Raw genomic sequence first — 14,141 nt, forward strand, 5'->3', positions numbered from 1 at the left:
CTTTTGTGATTAAGTATCACCCCCTTACACCCCTTGTAAGAAGACTTTCATTCTAATCAGAGTGAGAAAGAAGAATTTTGCCATCTTTTCTGAGACAGTCTTGCTCTGGCATCCAGGCTGGAGTGCAGTGGCACAATCATACTCAGCCCTGACTTCCAGGATCAAGCAATCCTCCTGCCTTGGCCTCCCAAACACAGGCGAATGCCACCACATGTAGCTGATTTTTAAATTTTTTGTAGAGACAGGTCTCCCTATGTTGCCCAGGCTGGTCTTGAACTTCTTAGCTCCAGCGATCTCCCTGCCTTGGCCTCCCAAAGTGTTGGGATCACCAGCATGAACCACTATGCCCGGCTTTAATTTTACTTTTAAATCAGGTATTTCCAGTGGACAACAGTATACGGTACTTAGAAACATAATATGCATTTAAAAAGGTATCACAAGTAGAGTGATGAACTATTTTTTTTCTGGAGATACAGTCTTACTCTGCCACCCAGGCTGGAATGCAGTGGCACAATTTTGGCTCACCGCAACCTCCGCCTCCTGGGTTCAAGAGATTCTCCTGCCTCAGCCTCCCGAGTAGCTGGGACTACAGGTGCACACCACCACACCCTTATATTTTTAGTAAAGATGGGGTTTCACTATGTTGGCCAGGCTGGTCTCGAACTCCTGACCTCAGGTGATCCGCCCGCCTCGGCCTCCCAAAGTGCTGGGATTACAGGTGTGAGCCACCATGTAAGGCTGTGATGAACTAATTTATGATCTGAATTGGGACTACTAATAATTACTGCAGGGCAACAGCATCAACTAGGACCGTCCTGGGTATCTAGACTCTAACCCTAGCTCAGAAGGGTAGCTTGCTTCTATAACATTCCTGAAAAGCATTCATATACCTCAGACATTTCTCCAACCAGCCCTCCCTGCAGGAAGCTCCTCTCTTCTTGAGCAGCTTGATGTAAGGCAAGTTCTTTGAGTGAAAATCTGATTCTCCATCATGTTCACTCACATTTCTGCTCTGCTGGGTTTGATTACATAGAACATCACTGGCATAAATGCCCTACTCCTGGTTGGGCACAGTGGCTCACGCCTGTAATCCCAGCACTTTGGGAGGCTGAGGCAGGCGGATTACTTGAGATCAGGAGTTCCAGACCAGCCTGCCAACATGTGAAACCCTGTCTCTACAAAAATACATATATGTATATTTGTACATGTATATGTATATATATGGTAACAAGTGCACAAAATGTATTTTTAAATCATTTGCATAACTATCAAATATTACCTAGTATATAAAATTAGATACATCTGTATACAATGAACATATTATATACAATACACATTTTATCAAAGAGCAAACACAATTCATTTTTCTACATTCTCATCTGAAAGAGACCTCAGAGCAGTCAATGCAAGACAAGCCATCAACAAAGCAAGTCTGAGGTGACAATAAAACACAAAACAATGGGACAAGATACTTAAGAAACATCAAATATTGGCCGGCGCGGTGGTTCACGCCATAATCCCAGCACTTTGGGAGGCTGAGGCAGGCAGATCACAAGGTCAAGAGATTGAGACCAACCTGGCCAACATGGTGAAACCCTGTCTCTACCAAAAGTACACAAATTAGCTGGGCGTGGTGGCGGGTGCCTGTAGTCCCAGCTACTTGGGAGGCTGAGGCAGGAGAAACGTTTGAACCCGGGAGGTGGAGGTTGCAGTGAGTTGAGATTATGCCATTGCACTCCAGCCTGGGTGACAGAGCAAGACACCGTCTCAAAGAAAAAAAAAAGAAACATCAAATATTTCATGACCATGGACTATCAGTGCAATCTTACCTACCACAGTGGCAGGCTGCGGGAGCAACGCTAACACTCAACTATACCAAAGATGGAGAAAGTAGACACTCCTTTGAAAATCCATTCTAGGGCCGAGGGTGGTGGTTCACGCCTGTAATCCCAGTGCTTTGGGAGGTCAAGGTGGGAGGATTGCTTGAGCCAAGGAGTTCGAGACCAGCCTGGGTAACAGCAAGACCTTGTCTCTACCAAAATAATTAGCTGGGCATGGTGGCATGTGCCTGTGGTCCCAGCTACTTGGGAGGCTGAGGTGGGTCATGATCCCGCCACCACTCCAGCGTGGGCAAAAGAGTGCAACCCTGCCCCAGAAAAAAAGAAAAGAAAAAGAAAAGAGATTCATTCTAGGCACCGTCGCTGGGACCAAATCACACAAAGTGAGCTTGATTATACCCTCATCCTGTTTCTTAAAGTGTTTCCTTTTCTGGAAGCACGTGGGAAATTCTCCTTTCTTTGCTGAAATATCATTTACTTAGAGGCCTTCTGAATAAGCAGAGATAGCTCAATTTTAATTCTGGGTTGGACTGTCAAACCTATTGTCTGGGCTCTTTTATTAGCACATTTATTCATAATTAAACATCATTATTACCTACGTCTTCAAATGGATGTCACTGGGTTTATTTAGCCTATAATAAATTTATAAATAATATCAAAATAAATACGATTTTTTTTTTTTTTTGAGATGGAGTCTCGCTTTGTTGCTCAGGCTGGAGTGCAGTGGCGTGATCTTGGCTCACTGCAAGCTCTGCCTCCCGGGTTCACGCCAGTCTCCTGCCTCAGCCTCCCGATTAGCTGGGACTACAGGCCTCCGCTACCACGCCCGGCTAATTTTTTGTATTTTTAGTAGAGACGGGGTTTCACCATGTTAGCCAGGATGGTCTCAATCTCCTGACCTTGTGATCCGCTGGCCTTGGCCCCCCAAAGTGCTGGGATTACAGGCGTGAGCCACCGCACCCGGCCAAGATCATTATTTACTCAAAGAGTTTTGCAAATTATTTCCTATGATGAAAAGTCCTTGATGTTTCTAATGTACTCAAACCCAGCAAAGTCTAATCCATCAAATAGAAAAAGTGAATACTATTGGTTGGGAGTGGTGGCTCCACCTGTAATCCCAGCACACTGGGAGGCAGAGCGGGCGGATTTCTCTCTCTCTCTCTTTTTTTTTGACAGGGTCTAGCTCTGTTGCCCAGGTTGGAGTATGGTGGTGTGATCTTGGCTGAAATATTTGTCTCCTGGGCTCAAACCAGTCTCCCACCTCGGCCTCCCAAGTACTTGGGACCAACGGCGTGTGCCACCATGCCCAACTAATTTTTGTATTTTTGGTAGAGACAGGGTTTCACCATGTTGCCCAGGCTGGCTTTGAACTCCTGGAATCGAGTGATCTGCCTGCCTTGGCCTCTCAAATTGCTGAGATTACAGCATGAGCCACTGTGCCCAGTCTGGGTGGATTTCTTGAGCTCAGGAGTTTGAGACCAGTCTGGGCAACATGCCAAAACCCTGTCTCTACAAAACAGTAGCCGGGCGTGCTGGCACATGCCTGTAGTCCCAGCTACCTGGGAGGCTGAGGTGGGAGAATCACCTGAGCCCAGGAAGTCAAGACTGCAGTGAGCTGTGACTGCACCACTGGACTTCCGCCTGGGTGACGGAAGGAGATCTTGTTTCAAAACAAACAAAAAACAAACAAAAAGTGAACATTTTAAATTTAATCCAGTATCTTTAAGGAAAAGAGAAAGGTAAGAAAAGGGGAGCAGAAAAGGTCAGGGAGACCTCAGCACGCGACCCAGAGCTGAACACCTACTTGCCACCAATGGTCGTCATCTCCTTGGGGCGTCTTGGAAACAATGCCAGTTCTGAACCACAGGTTCCCATGGATGTCCAGGGCCCAGAGAGTCTGCTGATCCCCGAGTGTTATGCAGACGGGTTCTAAAGCTTGCCTTTCGCTGAAAATGAGGAGGAGAACAGGGGGTCAGCACCCACAGGCAGAGTGCCCAGCGTGTCTGGACTGCGGACATCCAGGGTCTCCCAGCAGGCATGGCTGGGAGAAGAGATGTGACCCTGGAGCGGATCATCAAGTACCAGGGAAGGAAGTTTAAGTCTGAGTTAAATTACTGTGCAAGATACACGGTTCAAGTGGGTGGCAGCTTTTGAAAGACACACTGATGACCGAGAATGGCCGGGAACACTCTTCAGAGAGAAAATAACCTAAGAAAAAAGTGAGTAGGCACAAAAGGAATCCAAGGCCCCTGAGCGCCTTCATCTCTCTACTCCCTCCCTCACCAAGGGAGTGAGTGTAAACTCCCCCGATGTGCCATACTATTCTGTGCAGCGGGGCCTAGGCGGACACTGCCCTCTCTGCTGGGGACGCCCTCCCCTCCTTCCACACAGGGAAGTCCTCATCAGCTTCAAGGCTTAGCTGTGGGTCCACTCTGCAGGCCGCCTTCCTAGCCTCTGCATGGAGTTCATGGTTCCCTCAGTGCTGCACGCTCCTGTTTAGGGCCATCTGTGCTAATGGGTGTCCATTTATGCACAGGGCCCCCCATGAGACCTGCAAGTGGTGAGAGCAGGGCCAGTCTCAGCCCTCTTGGCGCACCCAGCCCCTAGCACCATTCTGGCTTTTTTGTTGTTGTTGTAGCTTTTTTTGTTTGTGTGTTTTTTGTTTTTTGAGATGGAGTCTTGCTCTGTTGCCCAGGCTGGAGTGCAATGGGGCGATCTCGGCTCTCTGCAACCCCCGCCTCCCGGGGTCAAGTGATTCTCCTGCCTCAGCCTCCTGAGTAGCTGGGTTTACAGGGACATGTCACCATGCCTGGCTAATTTTTGTATTTTTAATAGAAACGGGGTTTCACTATGTTGGTCAGGCTGATCTTGAACTCCCGACCTCGCGATCCGCCCGCCTCAGCCTCCCAAAGTGCTGGGATTACAGGCGTGAGCCACCACACCTGGACCATTCTGGTTCTTAACAGGTATTCACGGAAAGTTTATTGGTTTGCTAAATTCAAACCAAGAATATCCTAATCTAGTTTTTTGAAGGACTATTAATACTTCCATATTAGTAAAATGATCTGATGGCGGTTCTATAACATCTTGAATGGTTAAAAAAAAAATAGCTTAATAAATTACAGTTCAGAGATCGGGCCAGGCGCAGTGGCTTATGTCTGTAATCCCAGCACTTTGGGAGGCTGAGGCAGGAGAATTGCTTGAGCCCAAGAGTTCGAGATGAGTCTGGGCAACATGATGAAAACCCAAAACCCGTCTCTACAAAAAATACAAAAATTAGCTAGGCATGGTGGCACATGCCTGTAGTCCCAGCTACTTGGGAGGCTGAGGCAGGGGGATCACTGGAGGTCGAGGCTGCAGTGAGCCGTGATTGTGGCACTGCACCCCAGCCTGGGTGACAGAGTGAGAACCTGTATCCAAAAAAAAAAAAAAAAAGTTACAGTTCAGAGATCAACTTCAATTGATTAGCATGAAAATAAAGAAAAATATTTGGACGTAAGCCGTCACAGACACTAAACAGGAACTACCTGACGGTGGGCAATTCTGAGTAGAGACTGTCATGACAGACTCATGACGCTATGATGCTCAGGGCTGCACAGAGGGCAGCAGCATTTTTAAAAATTGAGCCCTGCCTCAACGTCCAGTTTGCTGGTCAGAACTAGGCAGAGATTCAAGCTTAGCCTATAGCTATGGAGGCTGCGGGTACTGCCTCCCAGGAACAGCCTTGTGGTGCCTTGTGGTGTCAAGTGGACAAGAACGAACGGTAGGACAAGCACGACGTGAAAGGAGTCTCCAGCCCACCAGTACCTGACGATGTCACACTTCCACTGCTCGCCTTCTGGACAGAAGCTGCTCACGCCCTCCCGGTACAGGAGGGCCCTCTGCTCTGTCAGCGCCCACACCACATTGTTCCGGGCTGTGATCTGGGACAGCGGGTAGGGACAGTCCACCTTTACGGCTCTGGCACAAGGGCGATCCACACTCAGACCTGCCAGGAAGACGGGAAGAAGCCCCAAAGACACACAGTCAGAACTCCACACCTCATTTTGACTGGGTTATTGGCTTATTTTTCCTTTTTCGGTATTTTGCTATGTTCTTTCATGGTGAGTGCTTTAAAAAAAACTTAGTTAATTAATTAAAAATATAGACAGGGCCTCTCTATGTTGCCCAGGCTGATCTCAAACTCCTGGGCTCAAGAGATCCTCTCACCTCAGCCTCCCAAAGTGCTGGGATTGCAGGCGGGAGCTGCCCTGTCCAGCTGCTTTTTCGTTGTCAAGTTTAGTCAACATAAAGTGGTTAAATTCTGCCTAAATGTAACATCTATCTGAAAGCAGCTTTAGACACTCTTTGAAAATTGAACAATTCAGAATTATCTGGTGTCCCAATGTAGCTTAAGAAGTTCTAAGAGGCCGGGGGCGGTGGCTCAAGCCTGTAATCCCAGCACTTTGGGAGGCCGAGGCGGGCGGATCACGAGGTCAGGAGATCGAGACCATCCTGGCTAACATGGTGAAACCCCGTCTCTACTAAAAATACAAAAAACTAGCCGGGCGTGGTGGCGGGCGCCTGTAGTCCCAGCTACTCGGAGGCTGAGGCAGGAGAATGGCCTGAACCTGGGAGGCGGAGCTTGCAGTGAGCCGAGATCGCGCCACTGCACTCCAGTCTGGGTGACACAGCGCGAGACTCCGTCTCAAAAAAAAAAAAAAAAAAAAAAAAAAAGAAGTTCTAAGAGAAGAACACAAAAGCCAAGAGCAGGAGAGTGGCCAGATGGAGGCCCAGAGGTTGCAGGGCAGAGCAGCTCTTCCAGGCAGAGGGCTACAGAGCTGCTGGAGTCAGCAGGGACCTGAGGCCTGCAGCCATCCCTGCAGAGAGTTCCAGCACGGCGGCTCCCCTCTGCTCTGACTGGGTGCGAGGTTCCATTAATAAAATGAAACCCTGAACTTCCCAGATGAAATCTGAGGTCTGTCAAACTGCAAGGCAGTGGCAGGCCAAAACTCAGGGTCCCTGGCTCCCTGTCCAGGGCTCTTCCCTTGCCTCCTTGTGGCCTGTCAATAAAGTATGTCTAAATGAGCTCAAAGGCTATTCCCAGGGGAGCAGACAGACCAACTGTCGCCTACAACCCTGTATTCCTTGACCTTAGGCCTGCAATTAGGTCTCAGTACTCAAATATGCTCCGTGACTAATCACAGACGCACCTATGGTTTGCAGTCCTTGGGTGATCTTTCCTTCCACTCAACTAGGTGGGAATCACCTGCAGGACTTCTTACAGACACATTCCTGAGCAGTCCCCAGAGGGACTGGACCTAACCCAACAGGTCTGGGTGGGGCCGGCTATTGTGAAACCACTGTCCTGGTGATTCCTCTAGCACTACTGGTTAAGAGGTCACTCGCTCCTCACCCCCAGGCTAGAAGCACCTCCTGTCTCCCCCATGACCAAAGCTCAAATGTCCTGGCAGCTTAGCTGTGCATGTGCCTTGCCAGAGCTACTTTCATTTAAAGAAAGACACAGGAACTAGGCTGGAGAGACCTGGGCCAGCATATGGCCTATGAAGCCAGCAGGGCTGCGCACCCAGGCTGGAGGTTCTTACGCACCTAGGAGAGAGCCAGCTGTGCAAGCACTTCAACCTGAAGACTCATCCCTAGCTGACGACTCACAGCAGAGATTAAAACATGCTCCTGAGGCCGGGCATGGTGGCTCACACCTGTAATGCCAGCACTTTGGGAGGCCGAGGAGGGCAGATCACAAGGTCAGGAGTTCATGACCAGACTGGCCAACATAGTGAAACCCCGCCTCTACTAAAAATACAAAAATGAGCCGGGTATGGTGGCACATGCCTGTAGTCCCAGCTACGTGCGAGGCTGAGGTAGGAGAATCGCTTGAACCCAGGAGGTGGAGGTTGCAGGGAGCTGAAATTGTGCCACTACACTCCAGCCTGTGCGACACAGCAAGACTCCATCTCAAAACAACAACATTCTCCTGGAATCAGCAATATTCAATGCCTGGAAGACTGATCTTTACATAAATCCGACATGGCCTGTGGACAACCGATGATAACTCCTGCCCCACGGTTCTTCCAGATACTGATAAATCACACTGCTGGTGGAAGATCCTCCCCCACTCTGCTGACAGTAAACACTAACTGTCATTACAGCTTATTTTTAATAAGCAAGTCCCACTGTGCCCTTCCATCAGCTAAAAACTTCTCTGAGGGCAGCTTCCTGTGACTTGCTGAACTGCTATTTTTATTTCGTTTTGTTTTGAGATGGAGTCTCGCTCTGTCACCAGGTTGCAGTGCAGTGGCGTGATCTCAGCTCACTGCAAGCTCCGCCTCCTGGGTTCAAGTGATTCCTGTGCCTCAGCCTCCCAAGTAGCTGGGACTACAGGCATGCGCCACCATGCCCAGCTAATTTCGACTTGGCCTGTGGACAATTTTTAAGTAGAGACGGAGTTTTGCCATGTTGGCCAGGCTGATCTTGAACTCCTGACCTCAGGTGATTTGCTCGTCTTGGCCTCCCAAAGTGTTGGGATTATAGGCATGAGCCACCACACCCAGCCTGAACTGCTATTTAGAGCAAATTATGGCCTGGTGTGGTGGCTAATGCCTGTAATCCCAGCACTTTGGGAGGCTGAGGCAGGCAGATCACTTCAGGTCGGAAGTTCAAGACCAGCCTCGTCGACATGATGAAACTCCATCTCCACCAAAAATACAAAAATATTAGCTGGGAATGGTGGTGGGCACCTGTAATCAGGAAGCTGAGGCAGGAGGATCACTTGAACCCAGGAGGCAGAGGTTGCAGTGAGCCAAGATGGCACCACTGCACTCCAACCTGCGCAAGAGAGTGAGACTCTGTCTCAAAATAAAAAAGAGCAAATTACTTCTTGTTGTTTCCTGGCACACAGGTAAATACGTATATAGGAGCTGGGCTTTGATATGGCTGAAAAAAAAATGCAGCCACTTAAGCTTTAGCTTAAAGGGGGAAATGAATTTTATGTCCTTATTCTGTCTTCTTTCCTCTTAAGATCTGACATTGTAGGATACGTGATATGCGGTGGTTGGCCATAGGAGAATAAGATTCTGTTTCTGTATCTCACCAAATAATCCTATTCATTCTTGCCCTAAATTTGTCCCAGGTTGAGTTTGTGTCAATGCAGGAAACTGCTAAGACATGCCAAATGGCAAATACTCTGTTCCCAGAAGTGTCTTAATTCAAATGGATTTAGCCTCTTAATCATAGTGATTGTTGTAAGCATGTTACTAGCAAAGCAGGGTGCAGCAGAGGCAGTGATGGCAGAGCTGGCAGGCCCCTGAGCATGGCCCACGGTTACCTGTCTGCAAGTATAAGTCCCCACTGGTCCTGATGATCCAGGCGGTGTCATCGCTCAGGGCCACAAACACTGCCTGGGGCAGGGCTTCGTACCAGTGCCGCTTCCCCTTGATGGTGACTTTCCCACAAGCAAAAGCCCGGTTAGATTTCTGTTCAATCTTCCAGAGAAGGGCTCCTATGGAAATAAAAATTCTATTCACTATCCAATAAATATTAGAATATATTTCTATACAAAAGTCTTCATGCTGGGCATCGAAGGGAGAAAGACTGCTAAAACACATCCTGCTCTGTCCCCCCAAGTGGGGAAAGAGGCCACCAGACCCAGGTTTGGGCCCTTGGCCACCACCCAGCTTCAGGCTCCATGTCACTGTCCATCTCCAAGCTTCACTTTCCTCCTGGGCAGTGGGTATCATCTCCACCTCACAGGGCTGCTCTAAAGACTGGAGGCGGGAGCAGATCAACCACATGGCCACAGAGCTGGGCACATGACAGGTGCTCCTCACATGGGATGAGGAACACTGATGACACTATTAGGTTTGAGAAGTCTCCAAATAAACATCCTGAGACACAACTAGTGCCCTAGGAGAGGCTGAAAAAGTCCTTTAGGGATTCAGAGAGAGGGATCAGTTCTGGATGAGCTGAATGGAAAAGATGCACAGAAGGAAGATACTTGCACTGAGTTGGCCCATTTTCACTGTGAAGGGGACTCTGATGAAGAGACGCAGGAGAGAGAGGAAAGGGAAGGCAGGACAGCGCCGCAGCTGGAGGCCTGGTGCAGGCCAACGCAGGCAAGGTGAGGAGCCACCAGTGATCACCGAGTGTCAGATGGGCTGGACTAGAGGGCCTGTCAGGCATCTCTGCCTGTGGTACCCCTGGTACAAGGGCTCTGCTGCCCACCAAGGACATGGGCCTGGGCCCTGAAGGACACCTTAACTGAGCACGTGAATCTCATGGAGATGGAGAGTTCCTGCTAGCACAATGAGGGACCAAGGGGCCTGGGAATACAAGTAACTAATGTACTCAGGAATAGAACCAACAGTCTAAAAGGCCAAGGAGACAAACCTGAAGGTAAATGACAGCAACAAGAAATGCATTAAAGCACACAACTGTGTAATGCCAGCTTGTGGAGTGGGTTGTTAGCCAGTCTCTAAAGAAAAATATTTTTCAAACAAACAGTGAAAGCAAGCAAGCAAAACAACGCTGAACAAACTAATATTTTAAACAGTGACAAAGACCATGGAGAACTAAGGGAAATTCATCCCGAAACACACTGAAGTTACAGAGGACAGACGGGTCCCAAGCCACAGACTCGGCTTCGGCTTTCTCTGACTTCTATTCCAGCGTCCTGACAATAAACCGGGCTGCTTCAAGGCAAAAATGCCCCTGCTGGCACAGGTATCAACGTGGCCAACACAACTTTAAGAAACACATGGATGCAGCTGGAAACCATCATTCTCAGCAAACTATCGCAAGAACAGAAAACCAAACACCGGATGTTCTCACTCATAGGTGGGAACTGAACAATGAGATCACTTGGACTCGGGAAGGGGAACATCACACACTGGGGCCTATCACGGGGAGGAGGGGAGAGGGGGGAGGGATTGCATCAGGAGTTATACCTGATGTAAATGACGAGTTGATGGGTGCTGATGAGTTGATGGGTGCAGCACACCAACATGGCACAGGTATACATATGTAACAAACCTGCATGTTATGCACATGTACCCTAGAACTTAAAGTATAATTAAAAAAAAAAAAAAAAAAGGAAACAACAAGCCAATGATTCCATGCAGATAAGGGAGGTCTTCCAGCCCAGGAGAACCTTGTTCAGGAAACACCAGCTCCAATTCACTAACAATGGCCTAACAGCAGCATGAAAGAATGAATGGACTTTCCTTTTAGAGTCAGGGAGTAGATTGTTCACCCACAGCAGAGAGCCCATTAAAATAGAATTCCTAAAGAGGAAGCCAAATAATTGGAATATATCCAACATACCCATGGGCCTGTCTTAGTTTGGTTGCTTTAAAGCAACACTAAGAAAGAGAAACACATATTGTTTTTATAAACAGTTAGTATATTAATATCCCTAAAAAAGTCCCTCAAATTTCAAACTTTTTGTTTAGCTTACAAAAATATGATCAGGGGTTACCATTGCAATTAATAAAGAAAACAAAAACTCAAACTGAACACCATTTACACTATGAATTGACATCCAATGAAGCAATTCACGTTCTTTGGAGAAAACCCCCTTAAACGTTCCAGAAGAGGCAAACCTGGTGAACGCACCGCAGCCTGAGCCCAGAGCTGCTGCAGGGGAGCCCTGTGCTAAGATGTCTGCCCCCGGGGGCGGGGAGCAGGAACAGGGAGCAGAAACAGGGAGCAGGAGCAGGGAGCGGGGAGGCGAACCTGAGGGTGAGACTGCCACCTGCTGGACAGCATCTTCAAACTTCTGCCAGCGCAGCCCGGCGCCCGGCAGTGCACTGCAGAACAGGCCGCCTTTGTAGTCCAGGCACCAGATATACTTCTCCGAGACCACCAAGCTGAGGATGCCATAGCCGGGACCCGAGTAGCCCATCCAGCTTTCTGCAAACTAACAAGGGCAGAGCCAGTGAGTTCTGTGGCAGAGGACACAGCCACACTCGGCTTACTGTTGTCAGTAAGAAAGGCGAAAGGATATCATTAACACGAGATAGTAAAAAAAGATCAGCAAGAAGCCAGGTCAACCCTCCCCCCAACCCCTACTACCTTTGGACACCCCTCTACTACAAACGTTCTGAGACGCGTGCTGCTGTCTCCCTACAAAGACTCCCTGGCGTCCCTGGATGACATTTCCTCCTGTTCTAACGCCTCTGCAAGTGTAACGCTTACAGCACCACATCATGAAGGAGCTGCTTTTGTTCTGCAGGCACACCTCACCTTACACAAAGAGCCAGGTTCTTCCACATTTGGATGCAAGTAAATTTTCGGTAGTCGAATTATTACAGATGCACTGGATATATGGCACTACCACTGTCTTTTTTTTCCACCATATTTTCTTTGTTTTCTTTTTTGAGACAGACTCTGGCTTTGTTGCCCAGGCTGGAGTACAGGGGCATAATCTCGGCTCACTGCAACCTCCGCCTCCTGGGTTCAAGCGATTTGCAATTCTCCTGCCTCAGCCTCCCGAGTACTTGGGATTACAGGTGTCCGCCACCACACCCAGCTAATTTTTGCATTTTTAGTAGAGATGGGGTTTTGCCATATTGGCCAGGCTGGTCTCAAACTCCTGACCTCAGGTAATTCACCCACCTTGGCTTTCCAAAGTGCTGGGATTACAGGCATGAGCCACCGTGCCTGACCTTACTAGAATTCTTTTAAAAAACAAAGCTAAATGAAGTCTTTGTACTTTAACACTTTCAATAAAGGCAAAGAAAATAAATGTATCTGTACAGATACTCACATAGAAGTTAACTACTTCAAAGAAAATGGTGCCCAACTCTTCTCAATCCAGCCCTGCTCACCATGGCAAGCCTTACTTCTACCCCCAACCTCCAAATAAAAACACAACATAAAATTTCTTGGCTTTCCAGCTACCTGGAGTAGGATGAGGAAGGGAGGAAGTTAGAGGGTTGGGGGCTCAAAGGGCCAGGACCCCTGTCACCTAAGTAAGGGCTTTCCTAAATTTCTAGTCTAGAATTCCAATTCCCCACCCCACCGACAGTCTGCCTGGCTACTGCCCAGACATCAGGGGGCCATGCTGCTTGCACTTCCCACAGCCCTGCCCTTTGCTCAGTACCCTCATCTGAGTCCCACTCAACTGCAAGGATGTGAACATATACCTGGCTCCCCCTCAAGACTCTGAGGCTCAGGAAGATGGAATCCACAACTAGTGCCATGTGCACTGTGGTCCCCAGCACAATCACAGAGGCTGACAGTCAAGGCCACTCAAGAACCACTGGGTTGAAAAGATAAATACCGGATGACTGAATAAAAGGCCACCCTTGGCCGGGCACAGCAGCTCACGCCTGTAATCCCAGCACTTTGGGAGGCCGAGGCAGGCAGATTGCTTGAGCTCAGGAATTGGAGACCAGCTTGGGCAATATGTCAAAACCCCTTCTCTACAAAAAAACACAAAAATTAGCTGGGCGTGGTGGCATGTGCCGGTAGTCCCAGCGATTCAGGAAGCTGAAGCAGGTGGATCACTGGAACCTGGGGAGGTTGAGGCGGCAATGAGCCATGATTATGCCACTGTGCTCCATCCTGGGTGACACAGTGAGACCCTGTCTCAAAAAAATAAATAAATAAAAAGCCAGCCTTATGGCATTTTGTCTCAAAACAAGTAAACAGCACGTCTCACTTCTGAGGCATGACAGCACACGGGGTGAGCAAGGGGGTCCTGGGGCCCGCCCTTCACTCGCTATGTGACCTTGTGCGAGCTGTCCAGCTGTTCTGTGCTTCAACTTTCTCCTCTGTAAAATGGGGACAAGGACAGTGCCTATTTTATAGTTCGTGTGTAGAGAAGTAAAAGAGTTAAACCTGTAAAGTGCTTCGCAGGATACCTGCACATGGTGAGCACTGACCGCGCGTCACACTGCTAGCACTGACAGAATCCAGTGTACACTGTGGAAAGCACATGTGGCTGTGAGTGCACAGCCATAATTCATACCTCACATCACCAGTTAGTGGGAGACACGACAATACACAGTTAGTTTTGAAACAAATACATCTAGTAGTAATTAGTTGCTAAGGGAAGCAGGCACTTTAAAAAAAATCACTTTTAATATAAAATGCTCAAGGATAGTTAAAAGTCATCTCCTAGTTACATGTGCTGGGTGGACCTACAAAGACTGGTTACTCCAAACTGTTCCTGCACAGCTTGCAGGAGAGCCTTGGAGCCACTGTTTGGAGGTTGAGGAGACAGCAGTTCTGGAAATGGCCTCATGCTCTTGCAGATGGTTCCTTGGAGGGGTCTGAGGAGGAGGACAGGAGAGTCCCTGCCTC

General features: G+C 48.6%; 1 protein-coding gene across 5 annotated transcripts in view; it reads right to left on the reverse strand.

Moving 5' to 3' along the window:
* The window catches only part of TECPR2 (tectonin beta-propeller repeat containing 2), a 140,184-nt gene that overhangs the window by 52,934 nt on the left and 73,109 nt on the right, over positions 1-14,141 (reverse strand). For all 5 annotated transcript variants that reach the window (XM_031667793.1, XM_031667792.1, XM_021941587.2 and 2 more), the window contains 4 exons: positions 11,568-11,751; positions 9,163-9,336; positions 5,646-5,826; positions 3,643-3,784 (listed from right to left, as the gene is read on the reverse strand). In XM_031667793.1, the coding sequence (XP_031523653.1) occupies positions 3,643-3,784; positions 5,646-5,826; positions 9,163-9,336; positions 11,568-11,751 (681 nt within the window). The remainder of the gene's footprint in view (positions 1-3,642; positions 3,785-5,645; positions 5,827-9,162; positions 9,337-11,567; positions 11,752-14,141) is intronic.

This window comes from Papio anubis, chromosome 7, assembly GCF_008728515.1.
Source record: "Papio anubis isolate 15944 chromosome 7, Panubis1.0, whole genome shotgun sequence".
Classification (NCBI taxonomy): domain Eukaryota; kingdom Metazoa; phylum Chordata; class Mammalia; order Primates; family Cercopithecidae; genus Papio; species Papio anubis.